The sequence below is a fragment of the Candida orthopsilosis genome (genome assembly GCF_000315875.1).
Source record: "Candida orthopsilosis Co 90-125, chromosome 4 draft sequence".
Lineage (NCBI taxonomy): Eukaryota > Fungi > Ascomycota > Pichiomycetes > Serinales > Debaryomycetaceae > Lodderomyces > Lodderomyces orthopsilosis.
Genome location: NC_018297.1, coordinates 559289 through 581190, shown reverse-complemented (window position 1 = coordinate 581190; position 21902 = coordinate 559289). Strand labels below are relative to the sequence as shown.

General features: G+C 37.3%; 8 protein-coding genes across 8 annotated transcripts; 4 read left to right on the top strand and 4 right to left on the bottom strand. All coding sequences in view use genetic code 12, as the record gives it.

Annotated features, from left to right (window-relative positions):
- Positions 1 to 3: 3 nt before the first annotated feature.
- On the bottom strand, positions 4 to 408 carry CORT_0D03080 (Ymr074c protein; the record flags this gene model as incomplete). The annotated part of the gene is made up of 1 exon (XM_003869240.1): positions 4 to 408. The coding sequence occupies one exon, from the start codon at positions 406 to 408 to the stop codon at positions 4 to 6; it is 405 nt and encodes a 134-aa protein (XP_003869289.1).
- A 245-nt stretch (positions 409 to 653) lies between these two features.
- Positions 654 to 1301, top strand: CORT_0D03070 (Ypt6 protein; the record flags this gene model as incomplete). Its single annotated transcript, XM_003869239.1, has 1 exon — positions 654 to 1301. One exon carries the CDS (start codon positions 654 to 656, stop codon positions 1299 to 1301), a length of 648 nt encoding a protein of 215 aa, XP_003869288.1.
- Positions 1302 to 2302: 1001 nt separating this feature from the next.
- Positions 2303 to 3661, top strand: CORT_0D03060 (hypothetical protein; the record flags this gene model as incomplete). Its single annotated transcript, XM_003869238.1, has 1 exon — positions 2303 to 3661. One exon carries the CDS (start codon positions 2303 to 2305, stop codon positions 3659 to 3661), a length of 1359 nt encoding a protein of 452 aa, XP_003869287.1.
- A 48-nt stretch (positions 3662 to 3709) lies between these two features.
- On the bottom strand, positions 3710 to 5743 carry CORT_0D03050 (Ybp1 protein; the record flags this gene model as incomplete). The annotated part of the gene is made up of 1 exon (XM_003869237.1): positions 3710 to 5743. The coding sequence occupies one exon, from the start codon at positions 5741 to 5743 to the stop codon at positions 3710 to 3712; it is 2034 nt and encodes a 677-aa protein (XP_003869286.1).
- A 125-nt stretch (positions 5744 to 5868) lies between these two features.
- CORT_0D03040 (Atg12 protein) lies at positions 5869 to 6405 on the top strand (the record flags this gene model as incomplete). Its single annotated transcript, XM_003869236.1, has 1 exon — positions 5869 to 6405. One exon carries the CDS (start codon positions 5869 to 5871, stop codon positions 6403 to 6405), a length of 537 nt encoding a protein of 178 aa, XP_003869285.1.
- Positions 6406 to 6795: 390 nt separating this feature from the next.
- CORT_0D03030 (Sim1 adhesin-like protein) lies at positions 6796 to 7959 on the bottom strand (the record flags this gene model as incomplete). Its single annotated transcript, XM_003869235.1, has 1 exon — positions 6796 to 7959. The coding sequence occupies one exon, from the start codon at positions 7957 to 7959 to the stop codon at positions 6796 to 6798; it is 1164 nt and encodes a 387-aa protein (XP_003869284.1).
- Positions 7960 to 11384: 3425 nt separating this feature from the next.
- CORT_0D03020 (Kns1 protein) lies at positions 11385 to 13613 on the bottom strand (the record flags this gene model as incomplete). Its single annotated transcript, XM_003869234.1, has 1 exon — positions 11385 to 13613. One exon carries the CDS (start codon positions 13611 to 13613, stop codon positions 11385 to 11387), a length of 2229 nt encoding a protein of 742 aa, XP_003869283.1.
- Positions 13614 to 18919: 5306 nt separating this feature from the next.
- On the top strand, positions 18920 to 20707 carry CORT_0D03010 (transcription factor; the record flags this gene model as incomplete). The annotated part of the gene is made up of 1 exon (XM_003869233.1): positions 18920 to 20707. The coding sequence occupies one exon, from the start codon at positions 18920 to 18922 to the stop codon at positions 20705 to 20707; it is 1788 nt and encodes a 595-aa protein (XP_003869282.1).
- Between the last annotated feature and the right edge of the window lie 1195 nt (positions 20708 to 21902).

Sequence of the window (21902 nt, the reverse complement as noted above, 5' to 3'; positions counted from 1 at the left end):
CAACTAATCAAAAAAGTCATCTTCGTCATCGTCATCGAGGGTAGACTTTCTATTATATACAATTTTAGACTGTTGCTTTTGCTGAGTGTCTCTGCTCAAGCCATCTAGAATCTCAACGATATCCTTTTCACTTAATTTTTGCCTTATCTGCCCAACGGAATATAGCTTCACGATGTAGTTTTCCACCGCTTGTGCTCTGTCTGGTCTGACTATTCTGACTCTGCTCAACCTCTCTCGTGCTTCTGTTTCTAATATCTTGCCTAATATGACGCTGGTCATGTCATTGGCTGCTGCCTGTTGTTGTTGTTGGTTTTGTGATGTCGAAGGACTTGGACTTCCCCCACTAGAAGACTTTTGTAGCTCCGCTAGACGTGCTTGTCTAATAGCATTCAACTCAGCATCATCCATTTTAATTTGATTGAATTGTTTTCGTCGGTGGGTTTGGCTGTATCTAAGAAGGTCGATTCGAATTTGTTTTTTTTTTTACGTGATTGCTAAAGCGCCAAAGAAAAAAAAAATCTTGGTGTCACCTAGGGACCAGACCATTGATTAGAACTGCTTTTCACCACAATCACACAGCAACTAAGTTCGACTGTCGCTCATTACAAAGAGATTACTATACCTCCCATTGAAAACTCAGCTATAACACAATCATGAACTCTGACAAAACAAATATTCTCAAAAAATACAAAATTGTCTTTTTGGGAGATCAAAGTGTCGGTAAGACCTCTCTAATTACACGATTTATGTATGATACATTTGATGAAACTTATGCCACTACAATAGGGATTGACTTTTTAAGTAAAACTATGTACCTTGAAGAAGGAAAAACTGTGAGATTGCAATTGTGGGATACTGCAGGACAAGAGAGATTTCGATCATTAATTCCATCGTATATTCGTGACTCGCACGTAGCTGTGATATGCTACGATATTACTAATAAAAAGTCTTTTTTGAATCTCGATAAGTGGATAAAAGATGTTAAAGTGGAGAGAGGTGACGATGTAGTGATTGTGCTAGTTGGCAACAAGCTGGATCTTGCAAATACCAAGCGACAAGTGAGTGTCGAAGAAGTTGAGCAATTGCATAACAAGATTGGGTCTAATTTTTTTATAGAGACATCCACAAAGGCTAACCACAATGTCAAGCTATTGTTCAAGAAGATTGCCCAGTCGTTGCCAGATTTCAACAATGATGAAGATGAGGAGAATCAAGAGCAGGCCAATACGAATAAACCGGAAACTATAAATATAACGATTGAAAATGATGATAAGAATCAAGGTACGAGTTCATGTTGCTAGTATATAGGATATGGGGTAAAAATTAGACAACAAGTATGATGAAGTTGAATTCGTAGATGCGACCAAGCCAAACCACAAAAGCAGATATCGGTAAATAACTGATCTCTCTGTATGTTCGTCTTTTTTAGGTGAAAGAGTGGGAGGAACGTACACAAGACTCCTTTACTATTGAACCGAATTTTATCGACGAAAATGTGTATCGAACTTCAATGGTCTATGCTTGAACGCAATGACATGGTTGTGACGGATGTAAATCACTCCAATAAATGAGCATTTATAATTGGTGAGAAGCACCCCTTTTGAATATATTCTTTGAATATTGGTAGGATTTGTTAAGCCCAGATGGGTTTCCCTTAATTTCGCAGGTGATCATTTTTGTGCAGCTTTTGTTGCCAAAAACTTATAAATCAGGAAATAAAGTTCACATATTGTTACATTGCAAAACGGCTATTCTAGCATCTTGATGAAGAAAGCTTCCACAAAAAGTGCTCCCTTTAGTCTATAGTTCCAACCTTGACATAAAATCAAACATAAACCCTACAAGCTTTTGGCATTTGCATCCTGCATACAACTTACAACTATACGCTAATCTAATTTTTTTGTTCCGTCGTTGTGCATCCGATTAAAACGCTACCTTCTTTTGGAGAGAAAAAAGAAAATCAATGAGAGTGCGAACATGCCCATAGTTAACAAGCACTTCAAATTAGTATTCAACTGTACAGCAAATGAATAAACGAACAAAACAAAACAAAGAAATTGAAATGTTTTGGGGTAGTGTGTAAATGTACAGGAAATTCAAAAAAAACCTTTCTAAATGACCCAAAATAGAACAAAACAAAATTAAATTAACCAAAATTTACACTATCAGAATACAACCCCAATCAATCATCATATAGAAGTGCTATATACCAAAATTTGAACTTGCAATAAATTAAAGCGAATTTGCAGCCATTTTCGAAATCCCCTAGATTCTCACAAAACCCGTGTTGAGATACTAAACTATGTCTCAAGGAACTAGTACAAATGTTTCCATTTCGTCGCTTTTGGATTCCAACTCGTCATCAACCAATACAGCCTTACCAAATGTGAAGAAATTGCAAAGCAGAATCAGCGACAAACGGCAGACCCACACGCCGATACAGCAACTCGTATCGCAATATCAAACATCGTTTGACCCTGACGCAAAACCCGCCAATGGGGCCAATATTCCAAAAAGTTTGTTTCTGCCGTCCAAACCACAAAACAATCCATCCACAAACGTCAAAGGTAATGCAATAGTAGGAGCTAATAACTCCAAATCGCGATCGTTATCTTTATCACCATCTCCATCCATTTCAGCTCAGGTAAAAAAGTTTCAAACAAAATTTCAGTTAGAACCAATTGCATCACCCCAACCTAAAAGCAAGACATCCATCAACTCCATAATCAACTTGGATGACGACGTGTCACCAGCTCCATTAACTGCATCTCAGTCGGCTGATATATTAAAGAGTCATAATTTGACAAAGCGAAAGAAACCAAACACCCTGAATAGTTCAAACGAGTCCAAAAAACGCAAACCTAACTCTCCGGGTCTTCAAAACTCTCCAAATATTGTATCGAAACCGAACATACCCCAATCGCGAGCACTGAAGGAAAGTGAAGCAGTTCATACAAGTAAAGGTGATTCAGGAAAAAGGCTGCCAAAAGCCGATTTGAATGCAGCAAGAGCTCCATCGAAACCAGTCAAACTAGCTGCTCCTACAGTAATTGATTTACTAAACCCAGATGATGGTGAAGATATTGCTCCTGCGATGTCGGTGGCACCATTTTCGGTTGTTGACAAAGCGGACAAGATCAAGGAAAAGCCTGTTGAGAAGACAATGAAGGAAAAGGAAAGGGAAAAACCCGAGGCACCGATCGTTGCACTAAACATCCCGTTATTAGATCCTAAAGATCCACAACCAGGTAAGGCTGAAGTCGTTGTTAATGTTTTAAAACTAGCCGAAGATAAATATGGCTGGTCAGTGATGCACCCAAAAGCCAAATCAGCTATTGATGTTATAGATGACATGATAGACGATGAAGATGATGACGACGAGGATGATGACTTAGGAGACGATCAAGAGAAAGCACCACAACAGAACAACTCAGTACTACCGGTTGCCCCTCGTGGCAAAGAGCTAACAGAAGAGCAATTAGTTCGACAACATGAGATTAAGATGATTCGAAAAGTAGGGAAGTATGATTTTGAGGACCCATTTATTGATGATGTGGAATTACAAATGGAAGAAGACATTTCAAGTACGAAAGAAGGATTCTTTGTCTACTGGGGTCCATTGGTTGATGATAGGAGTTCCGGTAAGAAGAAAAAGAAGTAAACATTGCAAGTGTATTTATTCAACGAAATATAGACATTCTGTATTTATTTATTCTCTTATTCTTTCAATTGTGAGTCCCAACATACCAGCAGCATTCTTTTCAAACTGGTTCAGACCATTCTTGGTGATGAATTCGATGTTCCTGTCGACACCCCTCAAGACTACTTCCAATTTGTCCTTGTTTGCAGAAACAGCCTCATGTTTCTTTAATGCAACAAGCAAATTCAAAACCGATGCCAATGTTGAGAGTTTTGTTGGATCTATTTTAGTTTCCCCTTCATTCTCAATGAAGGTATTTGACTGAGCTAGAAGGACCCATTCAAGAATATCATTGAACTTCTCTTCTGTCAAGGCATAATATGTTGTAGTCTTTACCCTTCTAGGTGGCAACTCAGGAGCCTTTGTAGCTCCATTTTCATCCTTGAGGGACACTCTCTTTAAGTCAAGATCAACATCATTGATGCCAGTTCTCAGGTTCAACAAAAGCTCCTTATAAATACCAATTAAAGCTGGTCGTATCACCTCAAATGGACAATTTTCAACAGTATCCTTGATAAAATCATAACCAACTGATTCTGGGGTCGCAATCAACAATTTTGTCAACAAAGTCAACATCATATATCTAAATCTTGGCACTTCGCTATGATGAAACACGAATATCAAACATTGAAAAAATATAGGCAAGTACTCTTGTGATACCGATGTCAAATCTATCTTTGCATCATAATTGGGATCAGTTTTGAGATCGTTTTGTTGTAAAGCATACCAGATCCAGAACAATACCAAATCCTGTAATCCCCTATGTACAAAAGTTTTTTGAATCATTTGCGGGATAAGCAATCGCAACGCAATGCTAATGGCATCACTAAGTTTGATTAAAGGAGTATCAAATGCATGGCTAACGGCTTTAAATTGTGTGAATAAAATAATTTCTCCTAGCGGTGAGTCATTGACAGACTTGGCATCACTATCCACAATACTCGTCAACAAATTTGATTGATAATCAATGACACATTTTTCAAACAACAAGTCAGTGAAGTCATCACCGTTGTGCTTGATCCCGTATATAAACTTCTTGGACTCCTGCACAAACTTATCAAAAAAGTTGCTTAAATACAAATCAAACAGATAAGCCAATTCGTAAAATCTATCAAAAATAGCAGTGTCGGGTGGTTCTTGGCCTTCAAGAATCTTACCTGAATCCCGTTGCAAATAGTAGAAATGACGCATCGAAAAAAACGAAGTGTAGGCCCTTGTACCCATGTATATCATATTGGTAATGAATCCAGTCAACAATTTTCTAATCAAGTAGTCTTCATCGTTTTGAATTTTTGATAACTCAGATTCTGTGTAATCGACATTTTCCGGTTTTGGAGCACGGTCATAATTTCTAACAAAGCTGTATGCTCTTTTCAATACAAATTGGTAAGTTGATCGAGAAATTGAAACCTGTTGCAAGTTATACATCAAGTTAACATATGATCCCACAGTCATGGCAAGGAGTCTAGATGGGTACAATGTTGGTATCTTCCTCAAACAAGTGGCCATCAATTCATTGATATTGTACATTTTAATTTCAAAAAAGTTTTCCTTATGGGTAAAATCAATACTTGAATCATCACTTAAAGTTAAAGTCCCCAACAATTCGCAACTCTTCAAGAATAACTCTTTTGGGTTCCCGTGGGTTGCTAAGACCTCGAATATTTTTAAAATTTTGTATACACAAGGCGCATCTCTGATCCCGGAGTTGAATTCAAAGTCCGATTCAATATAAGGTATGATAATACTTGGAATGTCCCATCCTATTTCGTAAACCAAGGTGTCATTCAGCTGCAAAACTTCCAATAGACTACCTATGAGTTGTTCTCTCTCATCGTAGGTGTAGCGAGATGGGTCATGTAATTGGATATCTAGTAAAGTGCTGTACGACAAGTAATCCTTTTCCGCAATAGCATCTTTCGCTCCCGTTTTTAAACTTTCAAGAACTCTCTCGAATTGAATTGGCTCATTGATTGTTGATTCGCTTTCAAGATCTGAAGTTATTGATCTGGCATCTGACTTCTCGTCTTCTTCGGAGGTCATTGTTGCTGAATGAGTAATCTTTGAAAGTACTTGCTTCTAACGCTTTTTCCCTTTTTTTAAAAAATCCCGCTGCGAATTCAAAATTAACTTAATATATCACAGGACGTTACAATGACAAACTAACGATGTCATACATACGACAATCTGAGCCTGAAAATGAAGAAGACTCTTCGAGCTTATCATCAAGTTCATCTTCTGGCCTGATTGTGTTATCAGACAGAGTCGTCAATGCTGAGGAAATTAAGAGTCAAAGCTTGGAGTCACGCATACCCTTATCCACATCAATTGTCTTAGATAAACTTCCTACAAAGCAGCAAGAGCAGGTAGAAAAAACACTTGAGGAGCATGAACAGAAGCACTACTCAAATGCAGATCAGACACAAGATCCTGTTCCAGAACAGACTACCAAGGTAAGCGTACGATTTCAACCAATCGGATCAACAATTGCAGTCAATCCCAAAGTATTCAAGATATCATCCACACAAACAATTGCTACTTTGAACAGATTCTTATGCAAAAAGCTAAGGCAGACCCATCTTTGCTTATATATTCAAAGTTCTTTCCTGCCTGCACCAGAAGAGATAATTGGTAATTTGTACGACTTATTCAAAACAAAGGATGAACTAATAGTAAGTTATTGTAATTCGGTTGCCTTTGGATGACAAGCCTCTACTATAGATTATCTACGTAACGTAATTTGAAAAAGGCAAACATTTAATATAAAAAAATATCTAAATAAAGAACTCTTCCATTAATCAATAGCAGATCAATAGAATAAAACATATATATGAAAAATCATGGTATCAATTAAAAACAAAAACAAAATAATACAGCATTGAAGTTGAACAATCATTGGCAGTAGATCCCTGCACCAACAACAGCATTTTCTCAGACAGTTTTAAAGACCGAAACAAAAGGGAAAAGATCGATCTCTGTTATACTCTTTGAACCGATTTTCAAAACGAAACGAAACGACAAAAAGACATCCAATATTCAACATAAAATAAAAAAAACTTTTTCAATGGAGTCAATAAAAGGTAGGCTGTAGTTCTTTAATAGAAAACAAACTTGGCATCACCAGAGTTGACAGTCACGGTACAACCATCAGATCCAGAACCATTGTATTGTCCATTTTCGTATTTACAGTTACCATTAACGTCGTCACCTTCAATCTTGATGTTGTAGTTTGGTTTCTCAGTGTTGTTTGGGTTTGGAATCAACGACAAATAAGTCTTACCACCAGTAGTACCAGCACCAAGAACCACAGGGGCCCAGTTACCAACACCGGATCCAGAAGTACCCCAAACACAACCGTCTTCAACAGAAACACCAGCATTGTTGACATAGTATTGAGTTGAAGTCTTTCCACCTTTCCAGTTGTAGTATTCGTCTGAGTCAACAACAGCTACAGGAGCAGATCCACCACCAGACAACAAAGTTGGAATGTTCATGTTTTCAGAACCTGGGTAATCGGTTCTGCAAATAGCAACATCCTTGGAGATTTGTGAATCAAATTGAACGCTGTTTGCACCCCATGAACACAAGTAGTCCTCATCTTGGTTTGATCTGTACAATTTACCATTCTTACAGTACAATCCACCAACGGAGATACCATTGCTTGGTTGTTCTGATGGCCACTGTGTCTTTGACATACCAGCTTGACAAGCGTATGAACAGTAGTAACCATCTTTACAGGTGGATGAAGTATCACCATTTTCATTCATAATGGTGGTCCAACCACCGTTCAAACCTGAAAGCCAATCAACAGCAATAACACCTTGACCGGTGACAACTGAATCACATGAATGGACACCATCTTCGAATTTTTCAGTTGGGTTAACAAAAGCCTCCAAGTCACCAGCGATTGATGAGTCACCAGTGGATGATGAACCCGTTTCGGTTGAGGAGTCGTCATCTGATGAAGAAGATGAAGTTGAAGCGGATGAAGAGGCAGTTTCAGCATCTTGGGTGGTCTCCGCAGCTGAAGATGAAGCGGGGGTAATGGTCGATTGAGCAGAAGCAGAAGCAGATGAAGCAGAAGCAGATGAAGCAGAAGCAGTTGGACCAGTAACGGTGTTTCCATTTCCGTCAACATAAACAACCTTGGTGACAGCATCTCTCTTTTCTTGTTGGTGATGGTGGTGGTGTTGATGTTGCAATGGAGCAGCTAAAGCAGATGCTGCGATAGTTAACAAACTTAAGACTGATGATTTCATTTTAATCAAGTTTTAATAGTAATTAAACGATTGGTAAAAGTAGTTGGGAATTTAATAAACTCTTGTTAATAAGGAAAGACAATAGTTGGGTAAATAGACGTTATAGTAGTAGATGTTACTAACGTTCTGAAATAAATGAATGTGAATAAGCTTGATCTTTAGATGAAGAAAAGAAACTAAGAGAAAGAGGGAAGCAAAATTGAAAACTCATAACATGTTCGTCGGGATATTTGTAAATATATTTATATGAAATTAGTAGGCAGTGTTATCTGTTTGTTTATTACTTGTCCCAATTTGAAAAAATTTTCATCAACAATATACAGAAGAACAATAGAGTCCTATTGTTTATGGTTTTAGGAGTATTGGTTCCTGTATAAAAGATCTTTATATGGTATTACACAAATGCAAAGTGTCTTTGTCTTGATGGATATTTTTTGGCGTCTATTCCTGTATAGAAGTAGATTCCACCCAATCGTCTGTTTATTAATTCGCCCTATTTAGTTAAATTGGTCTAAGCACTCGTCTTTGTGTATTTGATCCCGTTTACAATTTCTTTTTCATTTTTGTTTTTGTTGCCACATAAGATCTAGAATCACTTGCGACACACACCAAAAACCAATGACAACATATTGGTTGCATATTGGAGTATTATTGTTACCTGTAACCATGGTAACCTGTTAATCGACCCCCTTGCTTTTTCAGTATGCAACCGACATTGACACAGTATTGCGCCACTTTTACTAGCTAAAAGCTGTCGCAACGACGGGAGCAGTAATTGTCCGTTGTCTTTGGTATACAAAAAGAACATCTCCTTATTGAGTTAACCCGAGGTGGCAATTGAAAGGGACAACAGTTCCAGGGTTATACCTCCCCCCTTTTTTTTTCTCCCAGACTGTTCTTGACAACAGTCTCCCAGGGTGTAACAGAATATCATAGGAACCTCTTCCTAACCAAGAGCTTAATATTACAAAACCAACTGAATAAAGCTTAATTTTCAAAAGAATAGGAGGAAGAAGAATATTGCAGTAAATTTTCTTGGTATCAGTCCCCTATTAGTCATTACTTGTCCTGTTTAGGCTGTCAAATGGAATATATTTCTAACCATAATAATGTATTAATGAAGAAGATTAATCAAGAGAAAAGGTGGTGGATTGGTTAGATTGAGACATAAAAACAAACACAAAATGAATAAATTGGTCGTGTGTGGACGTTTTCTTAAAAATGTCACGACAATGAAGTTTTTTTGTGAGGCTTTAGTCAACATTGGTATCGGGTACACGCCAGTTGCTAATTAATTTACAACAATTGGTTGAACTCAAACAATGAAAATGTAAAACTATAATAATAAAATTGGCCAATCCCGATGTGGCTTAGAGGCCGTAAGATCGGATGGCGCCGATATTCCTCTACAAATCTGTTAGGTTTTTCTTTTAAATTCACTAATTTTATGTAGAGTTGCTGTTTTTAACCGTTGCGCGTAGTTTTGATGCCATTAGAGAGAAGGCTTCTCTTTTCAATTGGAGCCGCCTTTCAATTCCACCAGAGAATCCCAAACACGAGAACATTTGCCAGTATATTTTTCATATGCCTCGGTAGTAGTGCTAGTCCTTCTTTTGAATCTGCTCAACTAACCTTTGTGCTGCCTTTGATTTTGTGGTGATGCAATTTATATTTTTTGATCAGTGCACACTTAACCTAAAGGAGAAATAGTATTGAAAGTCCAATAGTGAATAAAGAGAATTTGTGTTACAATGCAACATAAAAACCGTTGTTGTGGTAACGGGTGGGGCAGAATGTATTCCGAACAATAGACACGAAGAATTTTGCCGTTGTAGTTATTATCTACGACCATAAATGCAACTCTTGTCTGGTATTGCAAAGTCGTCATCCATGTTCATTGAGTTGAATATTTTTTATTTGGTTTATTAAGTGATTAGGGAATATAAAGTAAGTAAGCGTAGATACTTGTTGCTGCTGCTCGTATTGTCCGACTTTCGTATCTGTATGATCGTATCTAGACTACTCCATAAAGTTGACTCTTGTAAGCCCATTTCTTTTCATTATAAAGTGAATCTAAAAGTTGTGCCAAATTTGTGACTTGCCCATCCGATTATAATTAATGATCTGAAACATACATAACCTACAGTGACTTTTAGTGTCACACAAGCCGAAAAAAATTTCTCAATCTCAATTTCAATGCAATTATGGATGAAAATTTTTTCATAATTAAGTGCAGACAATTTTGTGCTATCTAATCGTGATGTAGCCAATTAAGAGTTTGCATTTGATTTTTCACATTAGCTTTTGTGGTTTAGGGTTAATCAATGGTTACGGTTTTACTAGCTGAAAGTAGGTGTGAGCTTTTGGTTATGTTATAAATCTAGACTTTTCATAAACAGGGGGATCTGAAGGGACCTAGTAGAGGTATGGTAATTTAAAAGCTTTGTAAGGTTCGACTATGTTCTACATCCCTTCTAAACAGAATTGATCTTTTCTGATACCCCCTCTCAAAATAAAATGCATAGTTACTCTGCTCTCGCCATTGAATTAACTGTATGATTATGATTTTTTTTAATGAGAGCTATAAATCCAAATGAAATTGATCTCATTTCTTTTTTTTTGCTTCTTTATTGTCTTCGGAAAAATCAATGCATAAACGAGACCGTTTGAAGTATATCACACAGGTATCATGGATTAAAGACATAGCGGAATGGATGACCCTGAAAATTTTTTTAACACTACATACATTTGGTTTATTTCAACGGTTATGCTAAAATATACGAGTACATCAGCCTGAAAGTGTTTTTCGGTGGTTTGAGTAGTAAAAAGAAACGAGATTTTTATTATTGTGAATCCCCCTTTGAAGACGAGATGTACTTACGTTACATGTAAGTCTAGACCTCTTCATAATTTGTTCGGTAGTGTCTGTAGGTTCACTTTTACTGCGGCTATCGTTACATCAGAATCACTACATTGACAACTCTATAAGGAAGGCGACAAGTTGTCTCTGGAATAGAGTTTGTGTTGCAAATAGACACACCCTTCCAATCCCTGTACTCACAATGACTCAGCAATTACGGAAAAGGTTTAGCGAGGAAAGGTCCGACAGGAGGTTCACAAAGGACCTTGTTTAGCCCCCTTTGCAAATCCGACAAAAACACACTACGACGAACAGTTGGAAAACGAAATGCACATGAACGCTAACAATGAGTATACTATATTAACACCACAAACTGAGTAATAACTAAAGTACCATCAAATCACATAAAAAGTTTGAAAAACGAAGAACTGAATAAAGAATTAAAAAAAAGGGAAATATAATCGGTCTTCCCGCGTAACCTGCAACATGACCGATATATCGTTCAGGGGTATCCTCAATGTAATAAGTGCCAACTCAACGCCCAAGCTCAAACACACCCAATCAGCTAGACTGTGCCTTCATCCTGTATACCTAAATTAAACCATGGATGGTTCAACGCCTCCAATGCCGTAATTCGATCTCTAGGATTAATCACAAACAACTTCTTCAACAAATCAATGAAAAACCACCAAAATGTAAAATTTCCAAAATTAATCAAATGTTTATTTTCCTCATAATTTTGATTCAACGAGTAATCGAAATTGATTCTTAACCCAATTCGTGAACTGATAAACAAATCAATTCTTGATAACTCGTCCACTGCATTGATAAACTTTTGAGGAGTTGATGCCGTCGGGAACTTTAAAACCAAAGAGTTTGCCAACGTCCTCTCTTCATCGAAAATGACGTCATCGTCAGAGTCATCAGAGTCATCCATCTCGTGTACATTACGACGACGACGAGTAAGATCATAGTCAGCATCACTATCAAGACCAACAGAACTAACATTACGAACAACCTCCGCTTCATCATCATCGGAGCATGACGATATTGATGTCGTGCCAGATGGGGAGTCCCGAGCAGACGTATGCACTAGTTGGTCGTCATCCAAAGGGCCACCAACATACTCGTTGGTAAAATATTCAAGTCCGCATTCGTTTTCATTCAATTTCGACAATTTTACCATCTCTCTATCGATTCTGTAACCAGCAATCCTTTCAATCATAGCCAAATGCTCTAGGTTATCATGTGTTTTGAATAAAGGCTCACCAATAATAAGCTCCACCAAAATGCAACCAATTGACCACATATCACACGGGAATGACCAACCAGTTCCCAAAACAATTTCTGGTGCACGATAATGCCGCGTTGAAACAATCAGTGAGTGGTACTCATCATCAAAAATAGCACTGCCAAAGTCAATAACCTGAATCAATGGATTTTTTAGCACTTTAGATGTCTTGGGAACTCTCTTGGTATTGCTCTTGGGTGATGCGGCTGGGGCTGCGAGATTCATAAACGCGCTCTTGATGGTGGAGCTGTACAATTGTTTTTTCGTGAATGAGTCATCATGTAGCAATATATTTTCTGGCTTGAGATCTGTGTGAATCAAGTTTAAATCATGAAGGAAAGTGACTGATCTTATCAATTGTTTGGATATAGCTTGTATATGACTTCCAGGAAACGAAATGAATTTATTGTTTTCCAAGAAATCGTACAATGAAATCTTCAACAAGTCAGTGACGATGCAAATGTGGCCACGGTAGTCGAAGCATTCACGCAAATGAATGCAATGGTTCTTATTGGCATTATCAAACTTCTTTAACGTTGATAATATTCTCAATTCAATCTTTGCTGCGTCCCTATATTTCTGAATGTTTCGAATAATTTTTATTGCAACTTGTTCCCTATTGACCTTATCAAAGCATTGAACAACCTTTCCAAATGTGCCCTGACCCAATAACTTCACAATCACAAAACGGTTAGCAAAAGAATCATTGATTTTGATGATATAGTGCCCATTTTCATCGTCGCATGGCGGTAAATTATTCTGATGCGGTATAACATTAGTCTTTATATTACCCAACTTCGGCGTTTGTAGTATATAGTTGTTGGGTAGTTTGTTGTAAAAACACTTTACCTGAGGTAATTGAGGTAGCGAACTAGTTCGCTGCTTCTTTGCTCTCGTGGATTTATCAATCTCAAATTGATTAACATTGAAAAGGTTGTAAGCTTCCTGTGCATCGGGGTTAATCAAAATTGAATCACTATTGTTTCTCTTACCACGGGGGACAACATCCCTTTCGTCAATAATAATGATATCATCATCATACTCATCATCCTCGTCTCCGGTAATGACATTATCGTTACTTGTACCACCACCTTCATCAACATCGTCCAAAGCAAACGTGTCTGTTTCTCCATCATCTAAAATAGCATCATTCTCTTCAACCAGCAAGAACGGATTGCTAAATTTTGATTTCTTGGGTTGCAAGTGTGGGCTGAATCCGACCGCGGAGTTATTATACCCGAAGTTCGAATTTTGAGCAAATGAGCTCATAGATGTGCCCTCGAACGAGTGCATTTGGTCATATTGATTAGACTGAGCAGACTGTGATGAGTCATATTGCTGACTTTGTTGACTTTGGTGTTGTAAAAACTGCAGTTGCAGTTGTTGTTGTTGCTGCAGTTGTTGCTGCTGCTGCTGATACGATGAATTTAGTGTTGCCGATTGCAGAGGAGCAAAGTTTTCACTATACCCTCTTGGACGCTTTCTGTTAGTCAATAGTGACATATCAAATACGGTGGGCTTGGAGGGAGTTTAGGAATGATGTGATTGAGAACTTTCTGGGAATCCAAAGGGGGGAAGGAGATAGTGGTGACAAAAACAAAATGGTAACCACTTCAACAAGTGCTTTGTTTATCAAGATAGTAAGAGATGACTTACTATCTCCAGGTGAATATTCTATACGGATCAGCGTAATGTATAACAGTAGTTGTTTGCTTTTGTTGATTTGTATTAGAGAAATGTAAATATTAAGAAAAATTGATGATTTTTTAGTTCCCACCTGGGAGAGTAATTTTTTGTTCCCACTTTGTAATACCATTAAAAATCTCTTTTCCGCATATTAAATTAAACAGAGATAAAGAAAACGTTTTTCTCAAAGTGGAGTATGTCAAAAAGGGCCACTAGAAGAGTACTCTCTGGTAGAAATTATACGATCACTTTTATAGTTCCGTTAATGTAACTTGGTTCAGTTCGTGGTTAAGTTGTTCAAGGGGAAACCCACAACGTGGTGTGTGTCTCACCTCATGCAAACAATTAAGTTTTGATTAACATTACAAAATATAACAAAAAAAAAAGAAATTAGAGATTCAATTGTAAAAATTGGGAAAGCGGAGAACGTTTTTAGCTTGATACTTCTTCTATTAGCTAACCGTGTAGACACATTGATATAGGCAATCCAAGTAGTAGTTAATGTCAGTAAGGAGTTTGGATTGTAGCAATTGATGAAATGCTTATCGGACTGACAACTACACAATAACTACTTATAATTTCTCTTGTGTTATTGTATTCTTACTTTTGTAATACATTCTGAACAAGACTAACAATTTCCATCATTTATCTTATTCAACAGCAAGGAACGGAGAACTTTATTCATGGTATACTGTGTAGAGTCGAAAAGGTTAGTACCACTTACTATATATGTCCTTCTCAGAAAGCAAAGCAAGAAATGTAGGTGTGTTGATAAAAAAGTCGTGCACTAGCGTGAAATAAAAAATGGAATGCTAAAACGGAGTTACAAAAATAATCGACAAACAAAGGGCAACGTGGGGTGGGTGCATCAAATGTCGACATCAATGCATATGTTGACAGAGATGCCTGTTAAAGGTGTATTAGTCCAGAACGGTACTAAAATAGAACAAAATGGGCCATTTTTGCCATTTCCTATGAGAAATTTGCTTCACAATTGCACGTGTTCAACTCAAATAAGCTTGTAGTAACCTCAAACCTTGGGTAGCTTTACACGACCCTGACAGTACTGATAACGACGCCACAATGACGCATTGTTGGACAAGCCAACAATAGCCCACACTTTAAGCTGGGACACCCCTTCTGTGCCTGTATATGCAACGTGTTTATTTGTAGTGTTCAATTGCAAAACGTGGTGAAAAATGTGACTCAAAGACCAGGGAACTTTTATGCTACCAAATGACTGACCTTATTGTTTTGCAGCTCATCTATGTGCAGCTTCTCAAAGCCAGTATTCCAATAGGTGAAAAGGGTATAAAATCCATCCAATTACTTCTCTGAACTACTTTTCCGGCAAGAGTCTGTGATTTACACTTGTATATTCAGATTTAAACTTAATTCATATAAAAGGGTCAGGCAGCCCCATAGCAATATACTTTGAAGAGCTTTACCTTTTAGCTCTGACGGGAGGTAATTAAATTCCTCAGATGATTTACCCGTACCGTTGGCTTTCACTTCCGGCATACAGTCTTTCAACTATTGACTTGTTCACCATGATGCTGTTATACTAAATCCAATTCATCAACCTCTTTACATCAAATCTTGTCTTAGTAGCTTAAGAAAAAAAGTAATTCTAAACTCTAAGCCATCGGTCAATGGGTATCAGAAGCAACACGTTCCAAGAACTCTTGCAAGACTAGAACAATAACCCATGCATCGGAAATTTGCTGTCTTTGTTTATGTAAAATAGTTCGTGATTCAATTGATTCTCAATTCTGGTCATGAACATTTGCACATCAATATAAAGCAATTAACACTCTTCATTTACTCAATTGAGAAACTTCTTTGGTTTTCAGCATTCACTTTAGCGATCAAATTGGGGAATTATATCAATGAAATGCATCTTGATCTGTCGTTGTTAATGACCACATTGGTAAAACTATAGTGGGGGATTGAAAATAGAAATAGGTTCCAGATCAAACCCTTTAGTTAAGTCCAATTTAGGTTGTGAATTTATTGTGACCACATTTTCAAAAACTGGGGAAAAGAGTTGTAAGTTTGTACAGAAGGGAGGCAGACTTTACAAAAGCTTTCATAACTTCTAATCTCAATATCACCAACACTTGCCTTCTCAATCCTCTGCTTGCATTTTTATCTTCTAAAACTAACGCTTACTACCGTGCTCTAATTCTCTCATAATAATTTGACATTGTATTTTTTGCACCCTTCATGTATTTCTTAAGTCATAATTTAAAAACCTTATTTTCAATTCGAAGCTTTACTTTCTGTGCTGTTCAATTATTGTAAAGACTAAGGGATTTACAATAGAACACCCTTGACCCTTATAGTATCATTAAATCCTACTTAATCAGCAAAAGTTTATAGCTCAAATTGCAAACTATAGAACACCATACCCCAGATTCAGTTTTAACCCCATCATTAAGAGCCCCCCTAGAGTGGAACAAGTTCCAACATTTGTAGTTTAGTCTGGTAAGGGGCCAACATCGGAACTTAAAAGCAATTCATTGACTCGTATAAACTACGTGAAATTAATAGTTTGGTGATGTGTTGCATATCTCGCCAATTTTGGCGAAAACACTCATTAATTGATACTCATTATCAAGACTTACTTTGAAAACGCAATACTACGCCTTCAGTGTTGAACAATTGGCTTGTGATAAGGCAAAGTTGCTCTACGATTACAGTGGCCTATATCCGCTTTGTTTAAATCAAAATTGTCAAATACACCTTCTCTAGGGAAGCAAGCTTTGCAAAATGCATTTCCAATTGTGAAAATCACTAGCATTAGTTGAGTATTGTATACTGTTCTTGCTGTAAAAATTTATCTGTCGTGGGCAAAGTAGACATTGAATATTTCCATGGTAATACACAAATGGGTTTTATTATTGGAATATTCTATTTAAAAGAGTATGTAATTTCTTTTTTTTTTCCTTGCTATTTTGTGTCGTGTGTTTAATTTTCTTGTCCACCCTATTTGAGGTTTTGTAACTGGAAAAGAATAAACACTTTTTTCTCCCGCTTTTGTGTTGTTCGTTCTAGATCCGGTCTACGCTTACAAAGCTGTTTTAACCGATAACCGAGGAAAATGAAAAATAGAGGAAGGTAATTTGGGTCATCAAATGTGAGAGCCACTATAAATGATCATTTCAAACAATTCTCATAAGGTACTCTTTACACCGACTTTGCTTTTGACGAAAGTTTTGTGAAGTACAAAGCCATACCTCACTCTGCAGACTTCCGCCTTTACTTGTGCTTTCCGCCTCATAATTTACAACAATAGTAGTGCACCTTTACCCAAAAAATAGTCACAACCCGAATGAGGCAAGAGCGTGTTAGGTTGTAGTAAACAAAGCAAGAGTGGGCTCAAAGAATTTGACAACTGTTTCCACGATGGTGGACGTATTATAATATCATGCACCCTCCGGCTAATACTTCTCTTTTGATAACAACGGACTTGTACTTTTTTGATACAAAAGGTACAAGTGATTAAACCCTTGTGCATAAATCTGAGACAGACCAAATACTAACGACGATATTATAATAAATGGAGGGAAAAAAAGCTTCGTTAATGTTACAAATGCAAATTATTATAACTCGATGGTTTAGACTCCGGTATTTGCAACCAATTGGGCCATATACTTTAGGATCATAAATTAGATAAGCTTTGCGTGTACAAGAATTTTGTTTGGTATGCACGACAAGCGCGCATAGCATAATTTTGTCTTTGCGTGTGCATCCAGCGCCTCTATTGTTGTGTGAAATAGTACTAAAGTGTAACACTATAAAATGTATATAAATAATAAACAAGACTTAATTTCTAATCATAACACTTTCTGTATTTCTATTGTCTTGGTATAGTAGTTCTATTGTTATTGTTGAACAAGATGGTATTTTAGTGGTTTACAATACAAACAACAATAGTCTTGTGAGCTGTCGCCACAAATCCATTGCACTAAGGGATGTTTTGTGCGTAGTTTGTATGATTGCTATATACTTTTCATAACTAAGCCGCTCTGCTTATCCTGTTAAATTTTTTTTTTTTCTTGTATAAATGATCTATTTTTTGTAACCATTTTTAATAGCTTTGGGCATGCATACACGACTTGTATTATAGAAGAATAAACATCCGCACGATGAAGCGAGTATGTCGTATAATACTACCAAAAAGGTTTATATTCCACTACCAGATTAATATTTTCCACTCCCTGCTACTTTATTTGTTTCTTCATTTCAGAGTTTGCCTCTACTGAATCTCCCCTTCAAATGGAAGCTGTGTTGTCAAAAAAATCATAACGTAGAATGACACACAAAATGGAAAACGATGCAAAAGAACAAAAAGCAAACACTGAAAAAAGAAATGTACAACAAAATCAAATTAGTGACTTAAAATTTTTGTATCGTATTGTATCACATTTGTAATATGGAAGAGATTGTAAACAGAATCAATTTTTGTCCATACAAACGTCGAAAATGGTCCATGAATAAGTAATCCACTTCCGTTTCATACTAAACGTATTGTTGAATGACGTTTTCCCAACAAAACATTCGTAAATATATATTTGCTTCACTTCCCCCAACTCATTCTCTCCCCACCTTCTTCGTCGAAACCCCCTTATTATTAAAATCGTTCCATCGTTCGTTTGTTACTTTATTTTCTTCTCAGACAGGAATATTGTCAACTCTTTGTTACATTTACACCTATTTTATTCACTTTGTTCAAAGCCATCAGAAGATACACCCCAAAAAAAATATAAAATTATTTATTTTATTATTCAATTACTATTAAACTGCAATTACATCATACGCAAAGAGAATTTTCTTCACCAATATTTGGATGCACCCAAACTAGCAAAACAGAATATTGCAATCTCTTCAATAACAAGAAAGCAAACAGTAGCGACTCTTGTCGAACCGGCATCATACCTGACTACATAAAATCATATATTATTACAATTGTTTAACAAGTCGGTTCAGGCACCATCACCATCACCACCACCACAGTAACTACAATCATTTGAAAAAAAAATTCACAATCTCAACACGATCTATACTTGAATGTTCATACAGTTAACCAGCGACTGACATCTTAGCTCCTCAAACCACATATGTCTCAGAACCCTAATCAGTCGCTACATCTGAATCAGCCCGAACTGGCCTCCCTGTCTCTGTCGCAGCAGCTATCAGAATCACTACATCATCATAATCATCACCCACTGCAAAAAATCCAACCGGAATCGGAACAAGATGTCCCCCATCCTCCTGACCAACAAATAGACTATTTCCACCCTCAGGCAGCTGAAAGCACCCTAGTACCGAAAACACCATTACACCATCAGCCACAACCACAACCACAACCGCAACCGCAAGAACAAGAACAAGATCTGTCCCTGGTAACACCCACGACCGTCAAACAACGACTACCAAGAAAATATTTCTGTAAAACTTGTAATCAAGGATTCACTAGAAAACATAATATGGTTAGTCACGAACTTATACATTCATCGTTGAAACCTCATGTATGCAACATTTGCCATTTAAAATTTAGGAGAATACATGATTTGAAGCGACATGAAAAACTTCATACTGGAGAGAAACCATATAGCTGTGAAAAGTGTTCACGGAGATTTGCTAGGCCTGATGCGTTAACAAGGCATCAGAACTCAGCTAATGCATGCTTAGGGAGTGCGAACAACAATAACAACGCCGCCAATACTATTAACAATTCTGTAAATAACATTCATAATGGGTTTACCAACGGTGAAACACCTTCAGGAAGCTCCTACAGTCAAGATATGTCTTTTAACACAAGAGCACTAAATCATATGCATTCCGGCGGTAGTGTTAGTAGTAGTGATGATACACCTCAACGTCCAGCACTAGCAGTCAACCAACAAGATGAGAGAGATTCGTCAGCAGCATCAAATTCGACTGGTGTTTCCTCCCATTTTAGCTCTAATAGTAATGAACCTGCCACTAGTGGTGATTCTACAACTACATATGACATAAATTGCATACCGACATTGAAAACCATTGGACTTTCACCAGAAGATTTAGAGAGGAAGCAAAATACAAGAAGTCATAGCAACCAAGAGTTTGGCTCAAAGCATCAACAAATGATGGAGAAGCAGCCACGTAGCCAAAGCTTTGACAACAAGGCATATTCAACGTTTAATAGATATGTATCGTCGAATTCGTTGAAGACTACGAGTGGGTCAGCATTCACACCAAATCCAATATATCCTATAACGTTTTATCCCTTTCCACAATTCAACAACAGTAACAACAACACCAATAACGGCAATCAAAACAGTCATATATCATTGCCCCCACTTTCAGTACCACACCAACCTCAACCACAGATATCTTTTGTTCCACAAATGACTCCACATCATCCTCCTGTAAATACTCAACATGGATCGCTACCAGTGATCACAGGTGGGGGCACGACAGTGTATGGAGATGAGTCTCAGCAGATTCAACGCAGTGATCTGTCGAGTGTTTCTACCCTTGTACTGTCCAAAAGCTCACCAGGTTTACAGGGGCTCAATCCTATTCCAACACCAATAAAATTCCCACCAAATCCAGCAACTGTAGTGAGAAGCAATTCCATTACCAATTCTTTCATGATTCCTTCCCTTGGAAGTCGTCCTCAATCGTTACCTACAAATGCTGGACACCAAACCCATCCTCAAAAATTTTCCAGTCAAGGTACTACCCCAGGTGCACCTACATCAAACACATCTCAAATTGGACAATCAACTTGGGGTCCTCCTCAGAACCGGAGAGCTATGATTACATCTTTACCTCCACCTTCTCAAATGCTCAATCCTTCGGGGTCGAATTCCGCAACAAAACCGGGACAGATAAGAAAATTCCACAACCATCGGAGATAAGACATGAAAGCTCGTTGACATCCGTATCAGCTTCAGACGATTATTTCAAGCCAAAGCCTCGTGAATAGAAATGGGGACTTAGCCACATTCAACAAACACTACGAGTAGTGCATTGTGAGGTGCATACTCAATATGTAGAGCCTGTACAAGGATATGCACTATATGTTTATGGTTCGGAAATACACACACAGTCCCTGCATTTTCATGGCACATTTTCCTGTTCGTCCTTGAAATGTTCCTTAGAAGTCAATTATGGTCCATGTAACACAATCAAGCAAACTGAGGATCACTATTTATTATCATCCGCAAACCAGGTACAAATTTGGTCGCATTTACAATAAACCAATTCACTGTATCAATTCAAGAGTTCATTTCCAATTTTGAGAGCGTCTATATAGTTCTTTCGTGTATTTTTTACTTTTTTAATTTAAAGGAGTGTATGAAGAACAGGTAATTGTAAATAAGGCGTTCTATTGTAGAGAATGTTGTGTATTACAAGAGTAACTAGATGTAATAGAGGATACGACTTCAAAATATTAGAGCACAAAATCAAAAGGTAGCTCTGATGGTATCTTAATGTGGCTTCATAGAGTGTCACCAGAATTTGTTATGCTCAGATCACACTCTTTCACAGTACAGAATACAAGTAGCTGTATATATATGGTTGAAGTGTTTCGCTTCTGAACTATTTATAATGATGTTTCCTGAACCCAGGTTATATGCATAAGTGTAAATTAATGATTTTGGGATGGTAGTGTATCGCTGCTCAAATGGCTTATCTTTATCTGTATAATTACTTTGTGTGAGTTCTGCTTCTAGCTATGTGCTGTCTTGAGCTGGTTTAGTATACTGTTGAAGAGCTAACTCAAACAAGCAATAAGCTCAAGAGTAGCAGAGTAACTTATGCAATAATTCTAACAAAAGAGTGGTATGTCTCTATATTTATTTATATCGATTAACTTTGTTATTCCCTATCTATACGATTTCCTTTATCCCCTTTTTCCCTCTGTGACACTCATTTTTTTATTCTTAACCTAAAAAATCCACATTTTGCTGATAGCAATAAAGTCATTCACTTTTTTTTGAGACTTAACTTTGTTGAACACTTTCAATTTCAAAAAGCCAAGTTTTCAAGAGAAAGCTTCGTGATACGAATTCGTATACTCTCTGAGTTGGTGAATCTATATTAGGGATA